The sequence below is a fragment of the Carettochelys insculpta genome, chromosome 3, assembly GCF_033958435.1.
Source record: "Carettochelys insculpta isolate YL-2023 chromosome 3, ASM3395843v1, whole genome shotgun sequence".
Classification (NCBI taxonomy): domain Eukaryota; kingdom Metazoa; phylum Chordata; order Testudines; family Carettochelyidae; genus Carettochelys; species Carettochelys insculpta.
The window spans coordinates 73,837,259-73,862,060 of record NC_134139.1 but is presented as its reverse complement, the minus strand read 5'-3'; the positions used below and the strand labels follow the sequence as shown (position 1 = coordinate 73,862,060).

Here is a 24,802-nt window from a genome sequence, read left to right as displayed (position 1 = left end):
TCTGTGGATCTTGTGCTGTCCAGTGCAAGTGTTTCTGGGAGGGTCCCTTTAAGGGAGCGGCTTGCTGTTGAGTCCGCCCTGTGACCCTGTCTGCAGCTGTTCCTGGCACCCTTATTTCGATGTGGGCCGCTTTGGTGTGTAGCCGCTCCCCTGCAGCGCCTACTTCGATGTAGTGCTGCCCAACGTCGACGTTGAATGTTGATGGCAGCAGCCCTGGAGGACGTGTAGACATTATTCATCGAAATAGCTTATTTCGCTTTTGCTACATCGAAATAAGCTATTTCAATGTAGCATTCACGTGTAGACGTAGCTTCTGTGAGCGAAGGCAAATTTATCTAGGCTCTGAGACTTGGTGTTGTGAGTTTTTTTATTGCAGTCTATCCATACCCCATTATTGTCTTAACTTTTAAGATGCTAGCAAACACTTCTTGTTTGAGAGACAGACAGACTGTTAAGTCATACACAGGATTCTTCATTCCCTGCTCTTCATGGTAAATAGATTCTGCAAAGGAATGGATGGTTATGGGAAAACTTTGAGGGAAAAAAAGAGCTATAAAAATGAAACAATTTTTAAAAAATGATTGTTCGGTTTATAAGTATTGAAAAGTTATGCTGAGGCCTGCAAGGCATGTAATAATAGACAGTCAGTTGATTTATAATACTAATTTAAACACATAATCTGAGCACCAAGACATTTGGTAAATCCTAGGTGAATAAGAGTGAGTAAGAGGAGCAGGATTTCGTATTTCTCCTTATGTATGGCTAATGATTTGCAACAGGGCCGCATCTACACTACAGCCCCCTTTTGAAAGGACGGCTTTCAAAACAGAACATCAAAAGCCGTTCTTTCAAAAGGGAGCATCCAGACAGACAAACAGAGACCGAAGGTGCGATCTGCTCTTTTGAAAGTCCTGGACTGCAGTTTCGAAAATGAGCGTCCACACTATGCAGGGCACTCTTTTGAAAGAACGGCTTTTGATGCAGGGTCGAATGGCGGATGAGCCCTTCTGGGACCACGGCCCGCCATCCCCTTAAAGGCCCCCCTCATCCCGTACATCATCCTGCACATGTCAAGGGCCAGCCACCTGTCCCCAGGCTCGCACACTGAGATCAGAGGAGGCACCCCGGGCCCACATGAAACCCGAGCAGCCCCCCATCCCCATCGAGGCCATGGCCAGCGCACTGGCTGTGGTTCTGGCCGCCACGCAGCAGTGGCTATGGGCAGTCAACTTACTAGCCACCCCCCTGGAAGTCATCCAGAGGGTGCGATGTCCCCAGCCGGTTCCCTGGGGCATCCACCGCCTGTGGAGCTTCCCCACAAGTAGCGACTGGTGGGACCGGCTGGTGCTGGAGGACTGGGGCGATGACCAGTGGTTACAGAACTTCCAGATGACCAAGGGGACATTCCTAGAGCTGTGCCACTGGCTTGCCCCAGCCCTCCAGCACCAGGACACCCACATGAGGCCAGTGCTCCCGCTCCAGAAAAGGGTGGCCATTGCCCTCTGGAAACTGGCCACTCCGGACAGTCACTGATCCGTTGGCCATCAGTTCGGAGTGGGCAGGGCCACTGTTGGGGCCGTCCTCAATAAGGTAAGTCATGCGCATGCGGGGGCCAGGGGATGGGGGGCACTCCAGCATGGGGCACCATCGAGGGCCACAGGGTAGCCTCCACCGGGGATGGGACAGGGACGGGGACAGGGGTCCCGGGGAGGCCTGCCCTACAGGGGACAGAGATGGTTGGGCACACTACACCCCACCCCGTGCTCATGAGTGCATCCTCCTCCCACTCCCTGCAGGTCGTCCAGGCCATGAACAGGGTCCTCCTGCAGCAGCTGGTGCGTGTAAGGGACCTGGATGAGGCCATCCAGGCCTTCAAGGAGTTGGGCTTCCCAAACTGCTTCGGGGCCCTGGACAGCACACACATTGCCATCCGGGCCCCAGAGCACAGCGGTGGGGCTTACATAAACCATAAGGGCTACCACTCCGTGGTCCTGCAGGCACTCGTCGACGCCAACGGTTGGTTCCAGGACATCTGTGTGGGCTGGTCCAGCCGTGCCCATGACACCAGGGTGTTCCAGAACTCAGGGCTGGGCCGCCGCATGGCCAAGAGGACCTTCATCCCCCAGCAGGAGCTCCCCACTGGGGACACCACAATGTCACCCTGCATTGTGGCGGACGCGGCCTACCCCCTGCAGACCTGGCTTATGAGGCCATAAACGGGACACACACAGCCCAGCCAGGACATTTTTAATGAGTGGCTGAACCAGGCCCGCAACATGGTGGAGCAGGCATTTGGCTGCTTGAAACGGTGCTTCAGATGCCTCCTCACGAGGCTGGAAGTGGGCCTCCCCAGTGTTCTGGTGGTGGCTGGGGCCTGCTGTGCCCTGCACAACATCATGGAGGCAAAGCACAAGCCATTCGTGCACAAGTGGGCTGTTGAGGGAAGGTGCAGGTATGAGCAGCCCCTTGCTGCCCCATGCCGCCAGGCCCAGAAGGATGGGGTGCGGGTGCGGGAGGTCCTGTGCCAGGTCTTTGAGTGGGAACCGCAGTAACCACCCCCACGTATGCACAACCCACCCCCCATGCACACCCCACCACCCCCACACATGCACAGGGGACCCAGATGGAACCACAAAATTAACACTTTACTTAACCAATACTACTTTGCCACTGATGTACAGGGAGGGGTATCACAGAAAGGGGGGCTGGGGGGAACTATATACAGTGGCATTGCGGCCCCAGGTGGTCACCCTCTGGGCCCTGAGAGGGCCAAGGGTAAGGGTGGAAAGCCCTATTCATGTATGGGAGTTGAGGGATGGAATCCCCATCACCCACGTCTGCCCCTTCTCCCCCGGGTCTGGGTGGTCTGTCGTGGCTGGGCTGGGGCGGGTCGCACGGGGAGTTAGGGGTGCTGCTGAGGAGGGGCCCCTGCGGGCTCCCTGGGGTCGGCATGGGAGGTGTGAGGGGCGGGGGAATAGCTGCACTTTGGCCAGTCCTGGCCATCAACATATGGGCTAGCTGCATCAGGGCAGATGCGGGGGGGCAAGTGGGTTGGGACAAGGGCAGAGAGGTCAGGCTTGTGGGGAGGGGTTCACTGCAGGTGATGGGGTGGGGGGGAGACCGGGGGGGCAGGAGATGTCGGGGGTGAGGAGGCTGACCAGGTGACTGGGGAGGTGATTGAGGTCGGGGGGTGAGGAGGCTGACCGGGGGCTGGGGAGGTGATTGAGGTTGGGGGTAGGGAGGCTGACCGGGGGACTGGGGAGGTGGTTGAGGTCGGGGGTGGGGAAGCTGACTGGGGGGCTGGGGACATGGTTGAGGGTGGGGGTGGGGAGGCTGACCGGGGGCTGGGGACGTGGTTGAGGTCGGGGGTGTGGAGGCTGACCGGGGGCTGGGGACGTGGTTGAGGTCGGGGGTGTGGAGGCTGACCAAGGGCTGGGGATGTGGTTGAGGTTGGGGGTGGGGAGGCTGACTGGGGGCCTGGGGAGGTGGTTGAGGTCAGGGGGTGGGGAGGCTGACTGGGGGACTGGGGAGGTGGTTGAGGTTGGGGGGTGGGGAGGCTGACTGGGGGACTGGGGAGGTGGTTGAGGGCAGGGGTGGGGAGGCTGACCGGGGAGGTGGTTGAGGTCGGGGGTGGGGAGGCTGACCGGGGGCTGGGGACGTGGTTGAGGTTGGGGGTGGGGAAGCTGACTGGGGGCCTGGGGAGGTGGTTGAGGGCAGGGGTGGGGAGGCTGACCGGGGGACTGGGGAGGTGGTTGAGGGCAGGGGTGGGAATGCTGACCTGGGGACTGGGGATGTGGGCGGGCGGCTGGGTGAAGCGGGGGGTGAGGGTTGGTGGGGTGGGGGGCGGGGGGGGACGGTTGCGGGAGTGGCTTGCGATGGGGCGGCAGCTGGGTCTAGGTGGCCCACCATGGTCCGGGTCAGGGCATCCATGTTTGCCATAACCCAGTCCCAGGCCTGCCACTCCATGGCAAAACCACTCCCGCAGCATGCCAGTAGGGTCCTGCAAAGCTGCAGTATGGGCAGTCCCCCCCACCTCATCGTCGCCGCCCTGGTGGTGCTGGCAGATGGCCCGGTGGCAACCCCACACGGTCCCGGCTCAGGATGCGGGCCACTCCCCCTCACCCTCTGTGGAGGGGCTGGTCCGGCCACTGGCTGCAGGAGCTGTGGAGACAGAAGGGGAGGGAGGAATGGGCCATTAGTCCCAGGTGCAGGTCCCCATGTCCTGGCCACCCCCCACAGGGTACATGTATGTACCCTGTGGCCCCAGGGGTACCGGGAACGTATCTCCCCCCACGCTGTTCCCCGCTCCCTCCAAGTCTGGGCAGCCCCAGTGCTGTCCCATCTATGTTGTGTTTAGTGCCGCGCATCATCCCCCTGAGAGCCTGGGGAACATAGCTGTCCAGGGTCCACACGCACCTGGGCTGGTGGCCGTGTGGGATGCCTGTGGCCATCCCAGGTAGGACCTGACACTCCCTCCCTGGGCACTAGGGAGACTGGTGTGCATGCCACCTACCTAGGGGTCCCTCCAGGAAAGCAGGTGAGGCACAGTCGGATGGGACCCCGCTGGATGGCCCAGCTGGGAGGTCGATGACGAGGGCCCCCTCGCTTGAGCCCTCGTCATCACTGGTGGGGGTCGAGTGGCCATGCTGTCCGCAGTCGCTTGATGCTGGCTAATGACCCCGGGTGCTCTTTTCCTTCAGTTGCCATCTCTGGCTCAGTGTCACTGACCGATGTGTCAAGGAAGATGGTGGGGGTTCCGGCCTCCTTTGGCCCCAGGAGGCAGTGGAGTTTTTTGTAGTAGGGGCAGCTTGTTGGGGGCTGCCCCCGACCACCCGTCTGTATCCCGGGTCCTGCAATACCCCTGCCGCAGTTCTTTTACCTTTGACTGGACCTGGTTCAGTGTGCAGGTGGGGTGGCCGCGGCCAAGCAGCCCCTTTGCCAGCCGCTGGAAGGCGACTGCACTGTGGAGATGGACCCCCGTTTGTTGGAGGAACTCCTCATCCTCCCAGATGGAGAGGAGGTCCTGGATCTCGGCCTCTGTCCAGGAGGGGGCTCGACGCTTCGAGGCCTGGCCCACCTCCTGGGACAACTCCCTGCTGTCTTTGGAGGGCCCCTGGGGTGGGCGGGGGTCTGGGTGGCTGGCCATGGGTCCAGGTGGTGTCGGGGACTGGCTGGCCATCGCGGGGGCTGGTGAGCTGGAAAGCAGCGTGGCCTCACTGCTGGCTGCACGCTCTCAGCTTCCTGCCTGAGGGTTTCTGGGAGCCTGCGTCCTCTTAAGCGCAGCCAGACACTAGAACCATAGAGCTCCATCTGCTGTGAGTGGCGCTGCTGCCTGCCAGCTCATCGCTGCCATGGAGGACTCCCTCTGTCGAATGAGCGGGCCACGGAGCGTCTACACTTGCTCTCTTCCGAAATTATCTTTCGAAGGAGGGCGCTCTTCCCATCCCGAGAACGGAGGACTGACTTTGAAAGAACGCAGGAGTTCTTTCGAAGTTACTTTCAAAAGGGCGTGGGGCATGTGTGGATGCTCCGTGGGTTCTTTCAAAAGAGCTCAGTCTTCCAATTCTAATTTCGAATGTACTTGCTAGTGTAGACGCAGCCCAGCTGTTTGTCCCCCTATTTGTTCTTTGCACTTCTGGAATATTTCTACCCCAGTTACAAATCTACACCAGAATGTCAACATTACCAACTAGGCAGATAGCACCAGCATGACCTCCAATTTTATGCACTCACCTTTTGTGCACAAACATATGCATGAGTAAACAGTCTGTTAGTGCATTAAAAAGAGCTTGTGCATAATATATGCTAACTTTCCAGAAGGCCTGTTGAAACCTTGACCCATGGTGTACAAACATCTGTAGTAAAACCATCTTATTTGTGTATGTATAGTGGGAAGACAAAACAGAACGCAAGAAAATGTGCCTTGATAAGGCTGTCATCACACACAGAAAGATCCTACCATTGAGCTTGTATATTTGGGTATATTACCAACTGTCTTGGTGTTTTTTCTTTGGCGGCATATCTGTTTCTCCTGTATGCCTTCTTTTCTTTTCTCTGCCCTGCATCTTGTGTGGACTTCTTCTAGCTGGAAGGATGGCCTTGCTCTTAGTGCACTTATCCACAGGCACTGGCCTGATCTTTTTGACTATGATAAGTTAGATGAGCTATTTCTGTAGCGGCAACAGAGATTTTTAACTAGCTTTATTTTAAAGTATGGGTGATGGATGTCTCTGGCATCTCAGGATTCACTATCATTTTAAATAGATCTTCTGCCAAATCATCACGAATCTACAAGCCAACACTTTTCAAATCAGTCAATAGCTGTGTCTACACGTGCACGCTACTTCGAAGTAGCGGCACTAACTTCGAAATAGCGCCCGTCGCGGCTACATGCGTCGGGCGCTATTTCGAAGTTAACTTCGACGTTAGGCGGCGAGACGTCGAAGTCGCTAACCTCATGAGGGGATCGGAATAGCGCCCTACTTCGACGTTCAACGTCGAAGTAGGGACCGTGTAGACGATCCGCGTCCCGCAACGTCGAAATTGCCGGGTCCTCCATGGCGGCCATCAGCTGGGGGGTTGAGAGATGCTCTCTCTCCAGCCCCTGCGGGGCTCTATGGTCACCGTGGGCAGCAGCCCTTAGCCCAGGGCTTCTGGCTGCTGCTGCGGCAGCTGGGGATCCATGCTGCATGCACAGGGTCTGCAACCAGTTGTCGGCTCTGTGTATCTTGTGTTGTTTAGTGCAACTGTGTCTGGGAGGGGCCCTTTAAGGGAGCGGCTTGCTGTTGAGTCCGCCCTGTGACCCTGTCTGCAGCTGTTCCTGGCACCCTTATTTCGATGTGTGCTACTTTGGCGTGTAGACGTACCCTCGCAGCGCCTATTTCGATGTGGTGCCGTGCAACGTCAAAGTTGAACATCGACGTTGCCAGCCCTGGAGGACGTGTAGACGTATTTCGATGTCACTACATCGAAATAAGCTATTTCGATGTTGGCTTCACGTGTAGACGTAGCTAATAGGTTTCATGTAGATTTAGTCTATTTTAAATGCATTGCACATCTGCGTTGCATGTACATAAATATATATCTGCAAATAAAGTTTCATAGATTTTAAATATTGGCCACATTTTAAGTGCCTTTTAATTGAAATAGTGCAGTTGATAATGAAATACACTCGATACTAAAGTTAGAAAATGCAGCTATTGTGTATAATACACAAATAAACCAAAATCTTTGGGTTAGGCAAATGCAAACTGTTCCTCATAACATATTGATATTCAAAGGGGTTGATAGCATGATATATTTACTAGAAAGAGGTACCACTGGGAACACTACTAATGTTTTGGAAACCCATGTATAATGGGCAAAAAAATAAATACCTCTACTCAGTAGATGTGTGAAATACAGACTTTTGTTGAAACTTGGAATAATCGCTGTCAGTTACATCTCACTATTTTCACTGAATTAACACCCCCACCCAAATAAAAAATAAAGAGACATCGAGGCCCCTCTCCAGGATTGCAGCTCTGTCCCAGCACGATACCCAGATGTTTCCCACAAGGAACAGCTCTGTGTATTGGGCGAATCTGAATCTCTTCTGAAGAAAAGATCATCCACCAGTAATGGTATTTTCAGAAACCAAGGCACCTCAGGGTGAGAGTGTTCACACAAATGGGAAACACTGAGGGTACATTGCAATGCAAAGTAAAATTTGCAGCACTGAGTGCCACAAGTGGGGTCAGTTGGTCCAATCTCACAGGATTTAGCAGGTCTAAAGACAGACATTCCTGCATCAGAGGGGAGAGTCTCAAAGTTCAGCCTGCTGCCCCCATGCGAACATCTACACTGCTGCTTATGGCCCAGTAGACTGAACCCTTTTAACCCAAGTCAGTTGGCCCATAGGCGCTGAAACCTGGTGCCATGGGCTTTACTTTCAGTATGAGACTCTAGTATGAGATATCAAGGCAAGCCAAGGATTATCTTCCCTTAATTTGAGACCCTAAACTTGATGGTAGCCATCGCCCATAATTTGAGACGCTGAATGTATGCTTCTGATTTGAGGTCCACTTATATTTCCACTGCCTTTTCTTAAAAAACAAAGCAAAACAAAAAGGAAATGATTAGCTTGATCACAGAGGTGGTAGGTTCTCAGTACCTCTGCAAGCCATTGTACATGCACAATAAAAATAACATCACGGCCAAACCAATACCTAATGGTATTACTCATTCTAAAGAGTAGCTGAAATTCAGTAGGGTTCCTATTCCTGAAGCAGCCTCTGCATGCATTTCTGAGACTAGTTCTTGCTTTTCTTTGTCTGTTCGTCATTATATGTGAGCTTGACCAGCAGTCAGCTTATGAGCTTGCTTATATTCATATCTGGCTGATATCCTGTATATGTAATGAATTTCCATCGCAGCATATGTGCATATCAAATTCATAATTTTTCTATCTCCTAAGAACAAACTAACAGTGAATGACATAATGGTATCTCAGTGCTTATTGATGTCTTAAAATATGAAACAGATTATATTTATACGTGTGTGTGTGCATGCATGAACACTCACACACACACACACAGAGTTCAGCTATTTAGAAAACACTAAATATCACTGGCTTTTTGTGGTGAAAATTGACTTCTATGGACCAGGCAGCATATATATTGTACCATTCTTGCTACAAGCAAAGTTTTGGTATTTAACCAGATCTTTTTTTCGCTTTCATGCAGGATGACCCTCTAAAAAATATTAACCTTGCAATGGAAATTGCAGAAAAACATCTCGATATACCTAAGATGCTGGACGCAGAAGGTGGGAACTACAATTTGTTATGTACTTTGAATAAGAACCAGGTAGTAAAACCTTGATTGACTTGAACATACATTTTCAACATTGTTTATGCATAAATCATCACAATGATGCTTCTTTCTTGTGGTTCCCTTTCCATTATCTCTCTCTTCTTGTTTCTTGTGTGCTGGAGAATTTCCCATATATTTGTTTTGTAGTAGCACTGAGGGTGCCAATCATGGATCAAGATCCCCTTGTACTAAGAATTACATAAACAGAACAAAAAGATGGCAAGAGAGACTTTTACAGTCTTACTGTAACACAAGATGTTGCACAGAGGTTACCAAGTAACGTTATGTGCTGCTGAAATAAAGACTTGAAAAAGAGACCTATAGTTAATGTAACCCAGTCCTTTTTTTCTGGAAAAAAAGGTGCTGGAACTCAGCCCCAACTCCCCTCGCCCCCAACCAACAGGCTTCAACTCCTCTCAGCCTCAAACCTGCCCCCCATCCCCGGGATTTACCTTCCCCAGATGACAGCTGCCTGCCCTCCCCCTCACTGCTGCTGCTGAGCACAGCACCCGAGCAGGCTGCAGAAGCTGGGCAGTGCCAGCCAGGCAGGCAGGAGCAGGGCGGCAGCTGGAAGAGGATGAGGCACCTAGAGCTGGGAGCAGAGGAAGTAACTGGCCATGGGGATGAGCTGGCTGCTTTCTTCCCCCGTCTCCCTGGCACGGTTGGGGATCACCCAGAGCTGTGGGATGGGGTGAGCTGGGTTCGTGCTCTGCTCCTCCATGACCGCCAGCTCCCCCCATTGCTCCCCCTGCCGCCCCCTTCTCAATGCTGCTCCAGCAAGGGCAGGCTCGGCCTCCCCTCCCGTCAGCTTTCCTTCAGGCTGAGACTTTCCCCCACGTGGAGAGCGTGGGTGGCTCCCTGCCCCTCTGACTTCCTCATCAGGGGCTCCCTGCTGCAGCTGACTACTCAGTGGCTATGGAGCCTCAGTGGCACCACCCTTCCCAAATATACAGCTGGTAACATGCACCTCCCTCCCCAAATATACAGCTGGTAACGTGCCACCCTTCCTATTTTAAAATTTATGAATGTATTTGTGCTATGAAGAAGAATCAACATTCATCTGAGCATCCACTTTGTAAAAAAGTTTCTTCAGAAGCTGTCACTAAGGCCAAGAAACCGAGGAAGGCAATATCCGTGGCTACCAAACTTGAAGTTATTAAAAGAATTGAAGAGGGCAGCAATCGAAAGACATATGTTTGGCAATGAATTTGGCAGCATCGGCAGCATGTACGATCTTTGTGCAGAAAGAAGAGATTAAAGAAATGGCAGAAATGTACATTGGTGGAGCTAAAAGTTGCACTGAATAACAAAGGCCAAGGATGCAACATTGTGTAAACTTGGATGACTTTTAGTACATTGGATTGACAGCCATAATGAGTGCGACATACCTTTGAGCTTCCTCATCATAAGGGAGAAAGCCCTCTCTTTGTTTGAGGACCTGAAGAAGAAAGCCAAGGAAGAGAGGCAATTTGGGACTGCCGAAATAACGTTCAAAGCAAGTCATGTTTGGTTTGAGTGCTTTAAAGTGCGTTCACCTTATCATAGTCTGCGTGTTACAGGTAAGCAGCATCTGCTGATATTCAGGCAGCTAACATTTTCCTGGCTGCATTGCAACAAATAATTGACGAAGGAGGATATTCTCCGAAACAAATCTTTAATGTTGACAAATGGGACTTTCCTGGAAAAGCATGCCTGCTCAAGCCTTATTTCAAGGGAGAAAACAAAAGCAACAGGTTTCAAGACCTTTAAGGATCAACTGACGTTACTTCTTGGTGGAAATTTGGAAGGAGGCTTTATTTACCTTTATTTATTTACCTTTATTTATCCTTATTTACCCTTTGGAAAATCCAAGGGCACTTGAAGGCTTAAATAAGTCATCATTATCTGTCGTTTGGCATTCTAACTGAAAGCATGGGTGACAAAAGCAGGTTTTTGCTAATTAAATAAAACGCTACCTTTCATCATACATCTGTAAATATTGTGATGAAAATAATTTGGATAATAGATGTCTGTTGATCCTCAGTAATGGTCCTGGTCACCCTATCACTGTCAAAGACTATGGTAATAACATTCAAGTGGGATTTTTTGCTTTCAAATACCACTTCCATCCTTCAGCCAATGGATCAAGGTGTCATTTTTAAAGCTTACTATCTGATGATGAGGTATCTTGTATTTGCATCAGGTGGAGAAGACAAACCAACAATTAAGCAGTTGTGGAAGAACTACGAGGTCAAGATAGCTATAGAAAATATCACAACTGCATGGAATAAAATTACTCAAATTATCCTGAATGGTGTTTGGAAAAAGCTATTGCTGAAATACATTCGTGATTTCCATGGTTTTGAGGGTGATGTGAAAGACATTCAAATTCTATCATGCAACTGAAAACTCAGGCAGGATTGAATGCGGTAGACAAAGACAATGTTCAAGACCTGTCGTTGTCACACCGTGAAGAATTGACTAATGAAGAATTAATTCAGCTGGATGTAGAAAAGTTATCAGAAAAGGAGGAGGAAAAACTGGATGAACCACAAAAAATACTGGACACTAAAACACTCCAAATTCTTCAGTTCATTGGAGGCAACTACACAAATTCTCATTGACAAAGAGCCAAACTTAGAATGGAGTTCTGCATGCAAGTGACAAATTCATGAAGCTGTTTGCTGCTATCAGGAATTGTATGACAGGAAAAAGAGGGCTGCAGTACAAACTTCAATTCTATCATTTTTTCAACCCTTGACCTCATCACCTTCTTCTAATTTCTCATCGCCGTCAGCTGATCCTCAACCCTCAACTTCAAAAGCTGACGGTAAAACGTCAATTAAGAGGTTGAAGTCACTATGGAGTTTTTCCAAAGATGACACAATATCCCATGGAATTCATGTCAACACCACTTTCTTCACCACTGTCTAAGAACTAGCTATTGGTAATAAATGTCATAAAAAAGCAATGAAGTAGCACTATTCTTATTTTTGTAATTGTGTAGTATTGTAACGTGGGGAAAATATGGGGTGATTTATTTAGGAGTTGGGAACCAGTCAGAATTTTTTACATTGAAATTAATGAAAATTTCATTTTTGATTTATTAATTTTCACCTTACAAACAGTTGTCATACAACAAATTATGTTAATAAATGAAGGGATAGGTGCATTCTTTCCTAATGATCAGTTTTAATGTATAGTTCCATATCTGGTTCTTTTAAAAAGGTTTTAGAGCCTTTCTACAAATAATATTAGTGTAATGTTAAAGTAATCCTTAGAAGTAACCAATCTTCTGTAATTTGGGCATGCATGGAGCCAAAATATGAAAATCTGCTGCTTTAATTGTGTGAATTCTGATTTAGTACCTTGGCAGTTGAGTAGTCTTAAAGGCAGAATATTTCCAAACAGTCAATAAAGTTAGTCTTGGCCTGCCTTCTTCCACCAACATAAATGGCAGTAGAGTTAGCACTGGGTGCTTTTGAAAACACCACTCAAAACATCTTCAGTGATTTCTACCATTGATTTGATGCTTCAAGACTCATCATCTCTTAGTTCTTGGAAATCTCTGTTCTGTTTTAAGCAACACCTCATCCTTTTTAATGTAAAATAAGATACAAGGTAATTATACAACACACCTACCATCTCCTTTTCAATGGATGTGAAGGTCGATTACCATTTTATATTGTGTTTAGCTTCTGTAAAAGCAGTATTCCATATCCAGCCATTTTACACCTTAAAAGGAAAAAAACGCACTTTATTACAATCATTAGTATGCAAAATTATCTAAATAAGTGCTATCACATATGTATCCATTTTCAGATTCTTTTAATATATCATTTAAAAAAGTTAATTTTTAACCCCTGTAAAATAAAAGTAACCTGTACTGAATTCTGAAACATAGTGATTCTTAAGTTATAAAATCCTACAACTAACTTTAGTAATTTCATCTGCGTTCCCTGGTCTTTTCACATCATCATCATCCAAACCCCACCGTGGTTGCATGTGAATAAGCGTTTTTAGCACTGAGGCTTAAAGAGCCTCTTCACTGATAAACTGTATGAAGTGCTTGGTCACTTACTGGCCTTATCAGTTGGATGCTGTTAAATGGACCATCATTGTCAATATGCTCAAGCTTCAGTCACATCCTAACTGTGGTTCTTCTTTGAGTGATTGCTCATGTGCATTCCAAACTGGGTGTGCACTGGGACATGTAAGTGGCATTGCAGCCGGACGTATCCCCCTCTGGGAGACTCAGCAGCGCCTCCTTGGTGTGCAGCATGCTGTCTTTGGACTTGGTACAGTCAAAGGAGACCCAGTACCATGAACAAGAGCTGTGGCCTCACCGTGCCAGATGGAACATGAGCCAATCCCTGGTGGCCTCTAAAAAGAAGCGATATGACAGGGGTCACTGTCCCACAGCATCGAAGTGCCATGAGGAACGTAAGGTGCCTGCTCTGCCATGCCATGGTCATGTCCCTGAGGTGCATGCGTCCACGCCAGTCGAAGGCCAGAGCCCACACTCTGATGAGCTTTTTTTTGACACCGGAAGCTTTTAGAGTGGCACAAGGCCTTTTGCAAATCATGGCACTGTGATCCTCGCTGCCAAGGGAGGTACACAGCCATCATAGAATCATAGAATTCTAGGGCTGGAAGGGACCTCAGGAGGCCATTTAGTCCAGCCCCCTGCCTAAAGCAGGATCAACCCCAACTAAATCATCCCAGCCATGGCTATGTCAAGCCAGAACTTAAAAACCTCTAGGGATGGAGATTCTACCACCTCTCTCAGTAATGCGTTGCAGTGCTCCACCACCCTCCTGTTGAAATAGTTTTTCCTAATATCCAACCTACACTGCTCCCTCTGTAACTTTAAACCATTACTCCTTGTTCTGCCATGCGTCACTACTGAGAACAGCCTCTCTCCATCCCCTTTAGAGCCCCCCTTCAGGACGTTGAAGGCTGCTATCAAATCACCCCTCACTCTTCTCTTCTGCAAAGTAAATAAGTTAAAATCCAGCAGCCTCTCCTCATAGATCATGTGCTCCAGCCCCCTAACCATTTCTGTTGCCATCTGCTGGACCTGCTCCAATGCATCCACATCCTCTCTATATTGAGGGCCCAGAACTGGACACAATACTCCAGATGTGGCTTCACCAGTGCTGAGTAGAGAGGAATAATAACTTCTCTAGATCTGCTGGAAGTTCTCCTCCTAATGCACCCCAGTACAGTAAACCCTTGAAATACGTGGCTTCAGGTTCCACATAACTCTCTTTAATGTGAGTTAAGCAAAACTTGAAGCTGCTCTGTGGTCCCTTCCCTCTGCCTTCCGCCAGTCATGTGGCTGGAGGAAATCAGGGGGAAGGATTTTAGCTTGCCTACCTACTCACAGCTGCGGACAGCTAGGCAAGCCAAAAGCCTTCCCCCTGCCTTCCTCCAGTGACACAACTGTCAGGCTGGAGGAAGGCAACCCCTGCGTAGCTTGAGGGTTTACTGTATGCTATTAGCCTCTTGGCTACAAGGGCACACTGTTGACTCATATCCAGCCTCTCATCCGCTGTAATCCACAGGTCCTTTTCTGTTGTACTACTACTTAACCAGTTGGTCCCCTGCTTGCAACAATGCTTGGTATTCATCCATCCAAAGTGCAGGACTCTGCACTTGTCCTTGTTGAACTTCATCAGATTACTTTTGGCCCAATCCTCCAATTTATCTAGGTCACTCTGGACTGTATTCCTACTCTCCAATGTATTCACCTTTCCACCTAGCTTATTGTCCTCTGCAAATTTGCTGAGGGTACAATCCATCCCCTCATCCAGGTCATTAATAAAGATGTTGAACAATACTGGTCCCAGAAGTGAACCATGGGGCACTCTACTTGAAACCAACTGGCAGCTGGACGTTGAGCCATTGATCACCACACGGGGACCCATCTAACTATACAGCTTTGTATCCACCTTCAGTCCATTTATCCAATTCATACTTCCTTAACATAAGGGCAAGAATATTGTAGGAAACTATCAAGAGCTTTGTTAAAGTCAAGGTATACCACAACCATTGATTTCCCCATGCCCACGGAGCTAGTTATCTCATCATAGAAGCTAAACAGATTGGTCAGGCATGACTTGCCTTTCGTGAATCCATGCTGACTACTCTTGATCACTTTCCCCTATTCTAAGTGCTTCAGAATGGATTCCTTGAGGATCCCCTCCATGATTTTTCCAGGGACTGAGGTGAGGTTGACAGATCTATAGTTCCTTGGATTGTGTTTCTTTCCTTTTTCAAAGACGGGCACTACATTTGCCTTTTTCCAGTCATCCCGGACCTCTCCCAATCTCCAGGAATTTTAAAAGATAATAGTAAAAGACTCTGCAATGACATTTGCCAATTTCCTCAGTACCCTTGGATGCATTAAATCTGGACTCATGGATTTGTGTATGTCCAGCTTTTCTAAATTGCCCTTAACCCGTTCTTTCCCCACTGAGAGCTTCCCAGCTCCTTCCCATACTGCATTGCCTAATGCAGTAGTCTGGGAGCTGACTTTGTCTGTGAAGACAGAGGCAAAAAAGCATTGAATACTTCAGCTTTTCCTACCTCATCTGTCACCAGGTTTCCTCCTTCATCCAGTAATAGCCCCACACCCTCTCTGATAACCCTATTGTTAACATATCTGTAAAAACTCTTCTTGGTTCCCTTCATGTCCCTTGCTAACTGCAGTTCCAATTGTGCTTTCACCTTACTGATTACTCCCCTGGATTCTTCAACAATATATTTATACCCCTCCTTAGTCATCTGTCCAAGTTCCATTTCTTACATGCATTCCTTTTGAGTTTACGCTCAGCAAGGATTTCCCTTGTAAGCCAAGCTGGTTGCCAGATATATTTGCTTTTCTTACTGTACATCGGGATGGTTTGTTCCTGTGCCTTCAATAAGGCTTCTTTAAAATACTTCCAGTTCTCCTGAATTCCTTTTCCCTTCATATTAGCTTTCCAGGGGATTCGGCCCATCAGTTTTCTGAGGAAGTCAAAATCTACTCTTCTGAAATCAAAGGTCTGTATTTTACTGCTCACCTTTGTTCCTTTTGTCAGAATGCTGAATTCTGCCATCTCATGATCACTGCAGTCCTGATTGCCACCCGCTTCTATTTCTCCTACTAGTTCTTCCCTGTTTGTGAGCAGCAGGTCAAGCTGCACATGACCCCTGGTCAGTTCCTTCAGCACTTGTACCAAGAAATCACCCCCAACATTCTCCAAAAACTTCTTGGATTGCCTGTGTGCTGCTGTATTGGTCTCCCCACAAATGTCAGGGTGATTAAAGTCTCCCATGAGAATCAGGGCCTGTGATTTGGAAGCTTCTTTTGGTTGTCTCAAGAAATCCTTGTCTACCTCCTCAACCTAGTGGCCTATAGCAGACACCAACCACAACATCACCTCTGTTGCTTCTGCCTCTAAGCTTAACCTAAAGACTCTCAACTGGTTTTTCTTCCTCCATATACTGGAGCTCTTAGCAATTATAGTGTTCTGTTACATACAGTGCCACTCCTCCTCTTCTCCCCTGCCTGTCCTTCCTGAACAGTTTATACCCTTCCATGGCAGTGCCCCAATTATGCAAATCATCCCACCAAACCTGCATTATTCCCATCACATCATACTTCTTTGACTGCACAAGGACCTCTAATTCTTCCTGTTTTTTTCCCCAGGCTTCTTACATTTGTGTACAAATGCCTTAGGTAGTTAGCTGATTGGCCTACTTTCTTGCTTTGAATCAGGGTTCCTCCTTGTTGTAACCTCCTCTTTCCCCATTCTCCTCAGAGCTTGCGTCAACATCCCCGACAAACATAGTTTAAAGCCCTCCTCACTAGGTTTGCAAGCCTGCCCACACAGATGCTATTCTCTCTCTTCGTTGGGTGGATTCCGTCTTTTCCTAGCCGTCTTTGTTCCCAAAACAGAATCTGCTGATGGTCATTCTTTGCTGCGGCATTGGTTTCTACATGGAGAAGTAGGAAGGGGTAATAATCCACAGGTTTGATGATTTTTGGAAGACTCTCTGTTACATCTTGGATTCTAGCACCTGGTAAGCAGCAAACTTCCTGAGATTCGAGGTTGGGATGGCAGATGAATGACTTTGTCCCTCTTTGGAGGGAATCCCTGACCACCACCACCTGTCTTCTCTTAGAGGTGGTGGTTGTAGAAACCCCATTCCCAGGACTCCGCATCCCATACCTTCCAGTCAGTGGGGTCTTCTTCTGATTCCTTCTGTCGCCTGTCAGGTGGGAAGCAGACAATGCCTGTTTGTATGCTGTCCTCTATGGTGCCAATGCCAAGACAAACTGTGACTCAAACATCATCCTTGTTGGCCTCATCCTCCATCTTCGTGCTGGAGCAGTTCCAACCACCTCTGGCATCTAGAAGCGCCACTCCACGTGGCTCCAGTGATGCAGGCACCAGGACCTATTGTGCCACCTTGGTCTTTGGCATCTGATGGACTGTTGCTACTCAGGCTCCGGGAGGAGTGGCAGTATCTGGTCCATGTCTCATCACAGTTGATGGAGTCACTGTAGTTGGTGCTTGGAAAATGCTGGGTGGCCCCTGACTGCACAAGGAGTGACACAGCGATTAAGACAATTGCCAACACTACAAAGATAGTGTGGCAGACTCTGGTCTCGGCCACAGCAATGAAAAACAAACACTGTTATTTTGTCCCCTCCCAGGGCAATGAGCATCTTTTTATGCACGCTCCCCCCAACTTCCTGATGGTGGACATGGCAAATCACAGTGAGAGACAAGGGTTTCAAGGAGCTTCGCTGAGGAATAGAGAGGCTAAATGCTTTGACCTCTATGGCAGAAAAAATTATTCAACAGGGGTTTACAATTAAGAATAGCGAATCAGCAAGTGCTGGTCAGCAGATACACCTACAATACTGCCAACTTCTTCTCTAAATTTTCAGAGTTAGTCCCTCCAGACTCTAAGCTGGAATCTATGGCAGTTGTCGAGGAGAACAAACACATCTCCAGGCAGCACTGGATGCAGCAGATGTGGCCACCTGATTTCTGGCCTCTGGAGTGTCAATGTGTAGGAAGGCCTGGCTACAAGTCTCTGGCCTCTCCTACGAGGTCCGACAGATGATTCAGGACCTCTCTTTCGAAGGCCAAATGCTCTTTTTGGAAAGAGCCGCAAAGATTTGAGAACCACCTACGCCACCTGGGTCTTCATACATTCGCAACCTACTGCAGACATTTCACCCCAGACAAATTCCGCAGCACCAGAAGGATCAGTGTAGGTAGGGAAACCATAATGTCAAGAGGCACTCTACCCAATAGGGACAAGGGCATAGTCACCATAAGCCCCTGCCAGCCCTAAGCAAGTGTTTTGATGACATAGTCAAGAGCACCATACCGATCCCCAGTGAAAGTCCAGCAAGCTGCTTATTTTTCTCCCCCCATCCCCTTTCTACCCTGCCTGGTGCCATATAATGTTGGACGGGTTGGGCCTGCACATGGTAGAAAGGGAATATGCCATCCAATTTGCTTTCTACCCCTCTTCCTATCCCCCTTCCCTGGCCCTTTTCAGGGATCCCTCTCACAAGAGTCTGCTCAGGCAGGAGATACAATCCCTCCTTGAATGGAATGCTATAGAGGAGGTCCGTGGTCAGTTCTGTGGGCAGGGTGTTTTATACCTGATATTTCCTAATTCTGAAGTCAAAGTCATGGAGCTACAAAACCTGAACAAGTTTGTAAAAAAAGATGAGGTTTCATATGATATCCCTGGCACTCATCATCCTGCTGCTGGAGCCAGCAGACTGGTTTGTTTCTCTTGACTTACTGGATGCTTATTTTCACATAGCAATTTACCCTCTGCATAGGAGGTTTTTGCAGTTTGTGGTAGGTGGGGGACGCTACCAGTTTCTGTCCTCCCATTTGGTCTGTCCACTGCCCCAAGGGTGGTAGCAGCCTTCCTGCACAGGCACAGGGTTCAGCTGTTCCTGTACTTAGGTCAAAGAGTACCCATGTTCAAGTGCAGCAGCATTTGCCACTGATATGTCAAACATTCAATAGTCTTGGCCTTCTGGTCAATGAGGCAAAGTCAGTTTTGGTCCCCACACAGAGGATGGAGTTTGTTGGAGCTGTCCTGTACTCAGTGCACACAAGGGCCTTCCTGCCAGACAACAGGTTTCAGGCTAGATGTTCAAATGGTCTGTACAGGAGTCCCCTTCAGACCTCCCCAGTGCTCACTGTCCCTGGTAATGGACACCTTGGACCTGGGATGAGGGGCACATTTGGGGGAGCACCAAACCCAGGCCCCATGAGACACGGCAGACCTCAAGCTCCATATCAACGTCAGGGAGCTTAGAGCCATCAGGCTGGCATGCAAGGTCTTTCGGGACAATTTATCAGATCATTGTGTATCCGTGAGCATGGACAACACAATAGCAGTGTGCTATATAAACAAACAGTGGGGTGCACATTCCTCTCCCCTGAGTCACAAGGCCCTCAGTCTCTGGGAGTTCTCCATTCAACATGAAATCCCTCTGTAAGCCTATTACCTTCCAGGAGTCCACAGTTTGTTGGCAGACCATCTCAGCAGGTTCTTTATGAAACATGTCTCCTTGAGCTGGAAGAGGCCTCAGGAGCTCATCTAGTCCAGTCCCCTGCCCTCTTGGCAGGTCCAAGCACCATCCCAGACATCTATTTGCCCCCATCCCTAAATGGTCTCCTCGAGGATTGAATTCACAACTCCAGGTTTAGCAGGCCAGCACTCAAACCACTGAGCTATCCCTCAGCCCACAGGTTGTTGCTACACCTGGACATGCTGCATTCAATTTTCCAAAAGTGGGGGCATCCCCAAGTGGACCTGTTTGCCTCACACCTCAGTGAGAAGTGCCAAACATTTTGCTCTTACCGGAACTGGAGCCTGGGGTCCTGGGCAGAAGCATTCAGCATTTCCCTCCAGTCCCACTCATCCACAAGGTACTCCTCAAAATTTGATGAGATCAGGCATCTGTCATTCTGGTGGCCCCAGCATGGGCCAGGCAACACTGGTACTCAGTTCTGTTAGACCTATTGGTATGCTGTGACACTCCCGTTATGCCTGGGCCTGTTGAAGCAGGAGGAGAGGCAGCTGCAACACGCCAACCTCCAGTCCCTGCACCTCACAGCTTGGAAGCTCCATGGTTGAGGGCCATGGAACTCTCATGCTCAGATCAGGTGCAGGAGGTGCTGTTAAACAGTAGGAAACCTTCTACAAGGGTGGTCTACTTGGCCAAGTGGAAATGGTTTTCCATTTGGGTGTCTCGGAAGGGGTTGTCCCCATTACAGGCTTTGATACTCTTGCTCTTAGGCTGCTTCTACACCCACTCCTTCCCATCAGAGGTGGCATGCTAATGAGGCAATTCGAAGCAGGCTAATGAGGCGCTAACGTGTATATACAGTGCCTCATTAGCCTAATGGTGGGCATGTGAATTTCGAAGTGCAGACTTCAAATTGCAGATTGACAGTGTAGATGTGGGCAGCTTCCAAATAAGCACCCCACTTCTACTTTCCCTTACTCCCACAAAACTAGATTGACAGAGCACCACTCCAAGTTGAAGGCTGCTGGCTAGGGCAAAAAGTTTTCTGGCAACTGGGCATGTGCCAGTGCACACCCAATTTGGAATGGACATGAGCAACACATCTTGAAGAACACCAGTTACGGAACAGGTAACTGTCTTTTCTCCTGAGGCAGCATTGATGATATTGGTCAGGTGCCTTTAAATGATGCTTGTCCAGGTTTCACATGTGTACAATAGCATTGGAATTACTGCTGCACAGTACACAAGGAGCTTTGTTTTGGGATAGATGTCCTGGTTCTCTAAGACCAAGGTGACTGAAGAACTTTGTTTCAAGCAGGTGAAAGCAGAACATGCACGGCTCAGACAATACTGAATTTCTGTATCAAAGTCGATTTAGTGGAAAGATGACTTCCAAGATATGGGGAGTGTTCCACATTTTCCAACATGTTTCAGTTGACTTCAGTAGAAGATACTTGAGATTGTCCTGTTGGTGAGGGTTGGTGGAGCATCTTGTTCTTTTTGAGGCTGAGATTCTTATGTGCTTCAGCGAAGGCACTTAAGATGATCTGAAGGGCCAGCAGCAAACATGTTATCATCTGCATACTACAGCTCCATGATCAAGGTCGTAGAGGTCTTGCTTTTAGCCTTCAGTTTCCTGAGATTGAAAAGCTTCCTGTTCATTCTCTATATAATCTTCATGCCATCTGGAAACTTGCCATCAATGGGGTGAAGTGTCATGGTGATGAAGATGCTGAACAGTGATGGGCCAATAACACAGCCTTGTTTGACTCTTGTTTTTACCTCAAAGGAGTTGCTTTAGATCCATTGTTGCTCAATACTGTGGCAGTCATGTTGTTGTGAAGCAGCCTCAAGATGCTAATGAATTTTTTGGGGCAGAGGATCTTTGAGATAATAGTCTACAGGATGCTATGATTGACAGAGTTGAATGCTTTGGTCAGGCTGAATAAAATCATGTATAAGGCTTGGACCTCAATCAGGCATTCAATTTCCACACTGTTCTCATCAAACCAGTCCTGATACTTCCAGAACTGGTAACCAATGGTTTCTCTGGAAGTTCCAATGATGATATTTTTCAGTTCACACCTTCATTCTTCCACATCTTCAGGGTGTATTGTCAGCAGCTTCCTTTGGAGCACTATCTGGAAATCAGTTTGTCTGATGTGGTTCTTCAAACATTGCATGTTGATCTTTTCTCAGATTTCTTTCCTCGTTCCTCAGATCTCTTTTCTCTGACTTTTCTGTTTGGTAACAATCCTAATCGCCATTGTGAGTCGAATAAGGTGGTGACTGGTCCAGCAGTCATCCATACTAGTCATTGTATGTGTGTGAAAGACATCACACCAATCCTGAGCACACATGATGACATAGTCTATGAGGTGCCAGTGCTTTGATTGAGGATGTTGCCATGAGGTCTTAAATTTATTTTTCTGGCAGAAGGGGATGTTTGTGATGACGAGCTCCTGTTCTGCACATTTCATAGGGAGGAGCACTCCATTGGAGTTGCTGGAGATGCCAATTGATGCCAACAGGGACTTCAGGTAGGAAGACTCTCCCCCTTGACCTTGCCACCACAGGTGACCCTGCTTGGAGTGAGAGACTCCCTATGGCATCGCTCTCAGCTTCATTGGAACACACAAGCCTATTCACCATGACAAGGTCATGAGCCGAAGAGTTTGACCCTCTGCTACTCACAAAAACATAGAGCAGGTCAGGCAGAATATAGGGATGCTGTTTTAACAAGCTTCATGTGCACATCTACATCTATAACTGAGCTACTAGGCCATACTCTTCTTTCATCCACAGGTAGTTAATTCCGGAATTAGTCTAGTGACTTAAATGAAATTACTCTGTACTTACGTAAGTGTAGATGAAAGCAAAAGTGATCCCAGTAGGTCTGCATCTGCCAGCCTTCCCCATAGCTCTTGAAAATTGTGTCTTCTACAAAGCAGTGCAGTATGGCAATGCTTTTTCTGTACATCCTAAATATTTTTCATATTTCAAGTAGACCAATTGATAATTTGTTCATTTATTGATTCCTGAAATCTGATCAGCAATGTGAATAAATAAAAGCAAGCAGAATGACCTATCTTTTTTTTAATCCTTGTGGCATCTAAGGTGAAATTCGTAATCAGATGGAAGTATATTGCCATGGGAATATATGAGCAGTTACCCTTTTTCTTTCTACGCAGATATAATAAACACTGCCAGCCCTGATGAAAGAGCCATTATGACTTATGTTTCCTGTTACTACCATGCATTTGCAAGTGCTCAGAAGGTGAGGTTGTAAAAGATGGATCAGATCTCACCCTTCACCTTCTCTGTTCTTTTAAAATGGGTTTTCTCTTCTGATCTTTCCCCTACTAGCTACTAGGGGAGCATCCTAGAGCTGAGCAAAACCTCATTTCCTGTTGCCTGATTTTCTCTGTGCAGTCTTGTCTCTGTGTAGCCAGTGTTTGTTCTACAGAAACATATTTTTCTGTCTCACCATTCTGTATCTTTGCTAATATATGAAATAGGATGTCAACAGTTGGTTGCTGAACTGGATAGAAGACACACTTCTGTCTATGCATTGACTTGAATTAACTTTTAAAAGAGCAAGGTGAAAATAGCAAATTCACATGGAAAAAAAGAAATCCCAACATCACTGATATTTTCTCCCTCTACCACACCACACACATTGGCTATATCTACAGTAGAAGCATCTGTCTACAGAAGTTATGGTCGGAAGAGCTGTTTCAACAAAACATCTGTTGACAGATCACGTCTACACATAAAAGCAGATCAGTCCCTGGAGCATCTACACAGTTTTTGTGTCAACAGTTTCTGTCAACAAAACACATTTTGTGTTGTAGATGCTCCATGAGTTTTGTTGACAAAACTCCAGTTGTGTCTACTTGACTCTCTAGTGTAGACGTAGCCATGATATTATTCATGCTACAGATGTCAAAAACATAGCTGAAGGTCAGAAAATACACCCCAGTTTTTAACATTTTAATGCATGCAGGGTAAGATGTTTATTATATATGATACAGAAACAAATATCTTACACAGAAATCTATTTTGAAATCTGGAAGTGCATCTTAAGAAATAGAAGTTAAACAAAATTCAGTAGAATATCAGAGTTATGAACACCAGTTACCAGCCAGTCAGTCCAACATGTCTTTTGGAACTGGAAGTATTTAAATCAGGCAGTAGTGGGGGGACACAAGGGGAAGAAGCAATTACTATTAAACATAAACTAAAAACTTTAGAAAAATAAAGGGACCGTTTAGCAAAAACTATTTGACAAGGTCAAAAAATTATTTTTCTGCTTATTTCATTTAAATTCAGAGAATTAAAAGCACAATTTTTCTTCTGCATAACAGAGTTTCAAAGCTGTATGAAGTCAATGGTCAGTTGTAGACTTTAGAAAGAACGAAGGACAACGCATGGGGGTGCAGCACAAGGGGACAAATGTGCCCAAACACCATGGGCAGAGGTGAAAGGGGCCAGAGCCTCTGTGCAGCCTGGTGGACTAGATGGGGTGGGGGCTGGCACCCGCAGGAAGGTTCAGACCACCTGCACTCAGTGGCAGTGGGCAGGGGGAGCGGAGATACAGGGACCTAACCCACTCTGCTCCCCAGGCTCCTGGCTGCATTACTTAGGGGAGCAGAGTGACATGACTGCGAACCAGGGGAGTGGAGTGGGCTGGGACTACATCACTCTGCCTACCTGCACTGCTACCTCCACTGCTGCCAGTGAGTGTAGGGGGGCGGGGCCGACCCCTGCTGCTGGTGCCAGACTCTCTGCTAGTCCCTTGGGACGTGTCACTTTGGGAAGATGGTTTGGGGGAAGAGTGAGGGTAGCATTGTAGCAGGAGCCAGGAAAGGCTGGGAGGGAGCAGAGCAGGGGCGGGGCCTGGAGTGGAGGAGGGGTTGTCTCTGCTCTCCCCCCCAGGCGTGAGGTGGCAGAGGTAGAAGTCATGTGGGGATGGTAGTCATGTGGCTGGTTTGTTCGGAGTTAAATAGGGTTCAGAGATATAAACAACCTCCATTCCCAAGGTGTTCTTAATTCTGATGGTCTACTGTAATGAGAAACTCAGAATTGGACACAATTCTTTGTCAGTGACAGGAGCATCATTATCCTAAAGATCCTGATGTGTGGTATTAAAAAGCTCACAGATACATATGCAAGCTTGAGCCATTCTTACGTAGAGGGGTTCTTCCCTGGTCAAACCAGCGAGCATTCCAGGAGTTATGTAGCCTGCCTTTTATACTTCTCAGTTGACAGGAGACATTTTAATTTGTTAAATATGAGTCCAGTCCTTCAGCCTTTACTGTTGTGAGTAGTCCTTATGCACAAAGGCGATGTCATTGAAGTTAATGGTCTTATTGACATGAGTAACAGTGTAATATGCACCCCTCTG

General features: G+C 47.9%; 1 protein-coding gene across 2 annotated transcripts in view; it reads left to right on the top strand.

Annotated features, from left to right (window-relative positions):
- Positions 1 to 24,802, top strand: part of ACTN2 (actinin alpha 2) — a 125,616-nt gene that overhangs the window by 60,215 nt on the left and 40,599 nt on the right. For both annotated transcript variants that reach the window (XM_074990113.1, XM_074990114.1), the window contains exon 7: positions 8,724 to 8,805. In XM_074990113.1, the coding sequence (XP_074846214.1) occupies positions 8,724 to 8,805 (82 nt within the window). The remainder of the gene's footprint in view (positions 1 to 8,723; positions 8,806 to 24,802) is intronic.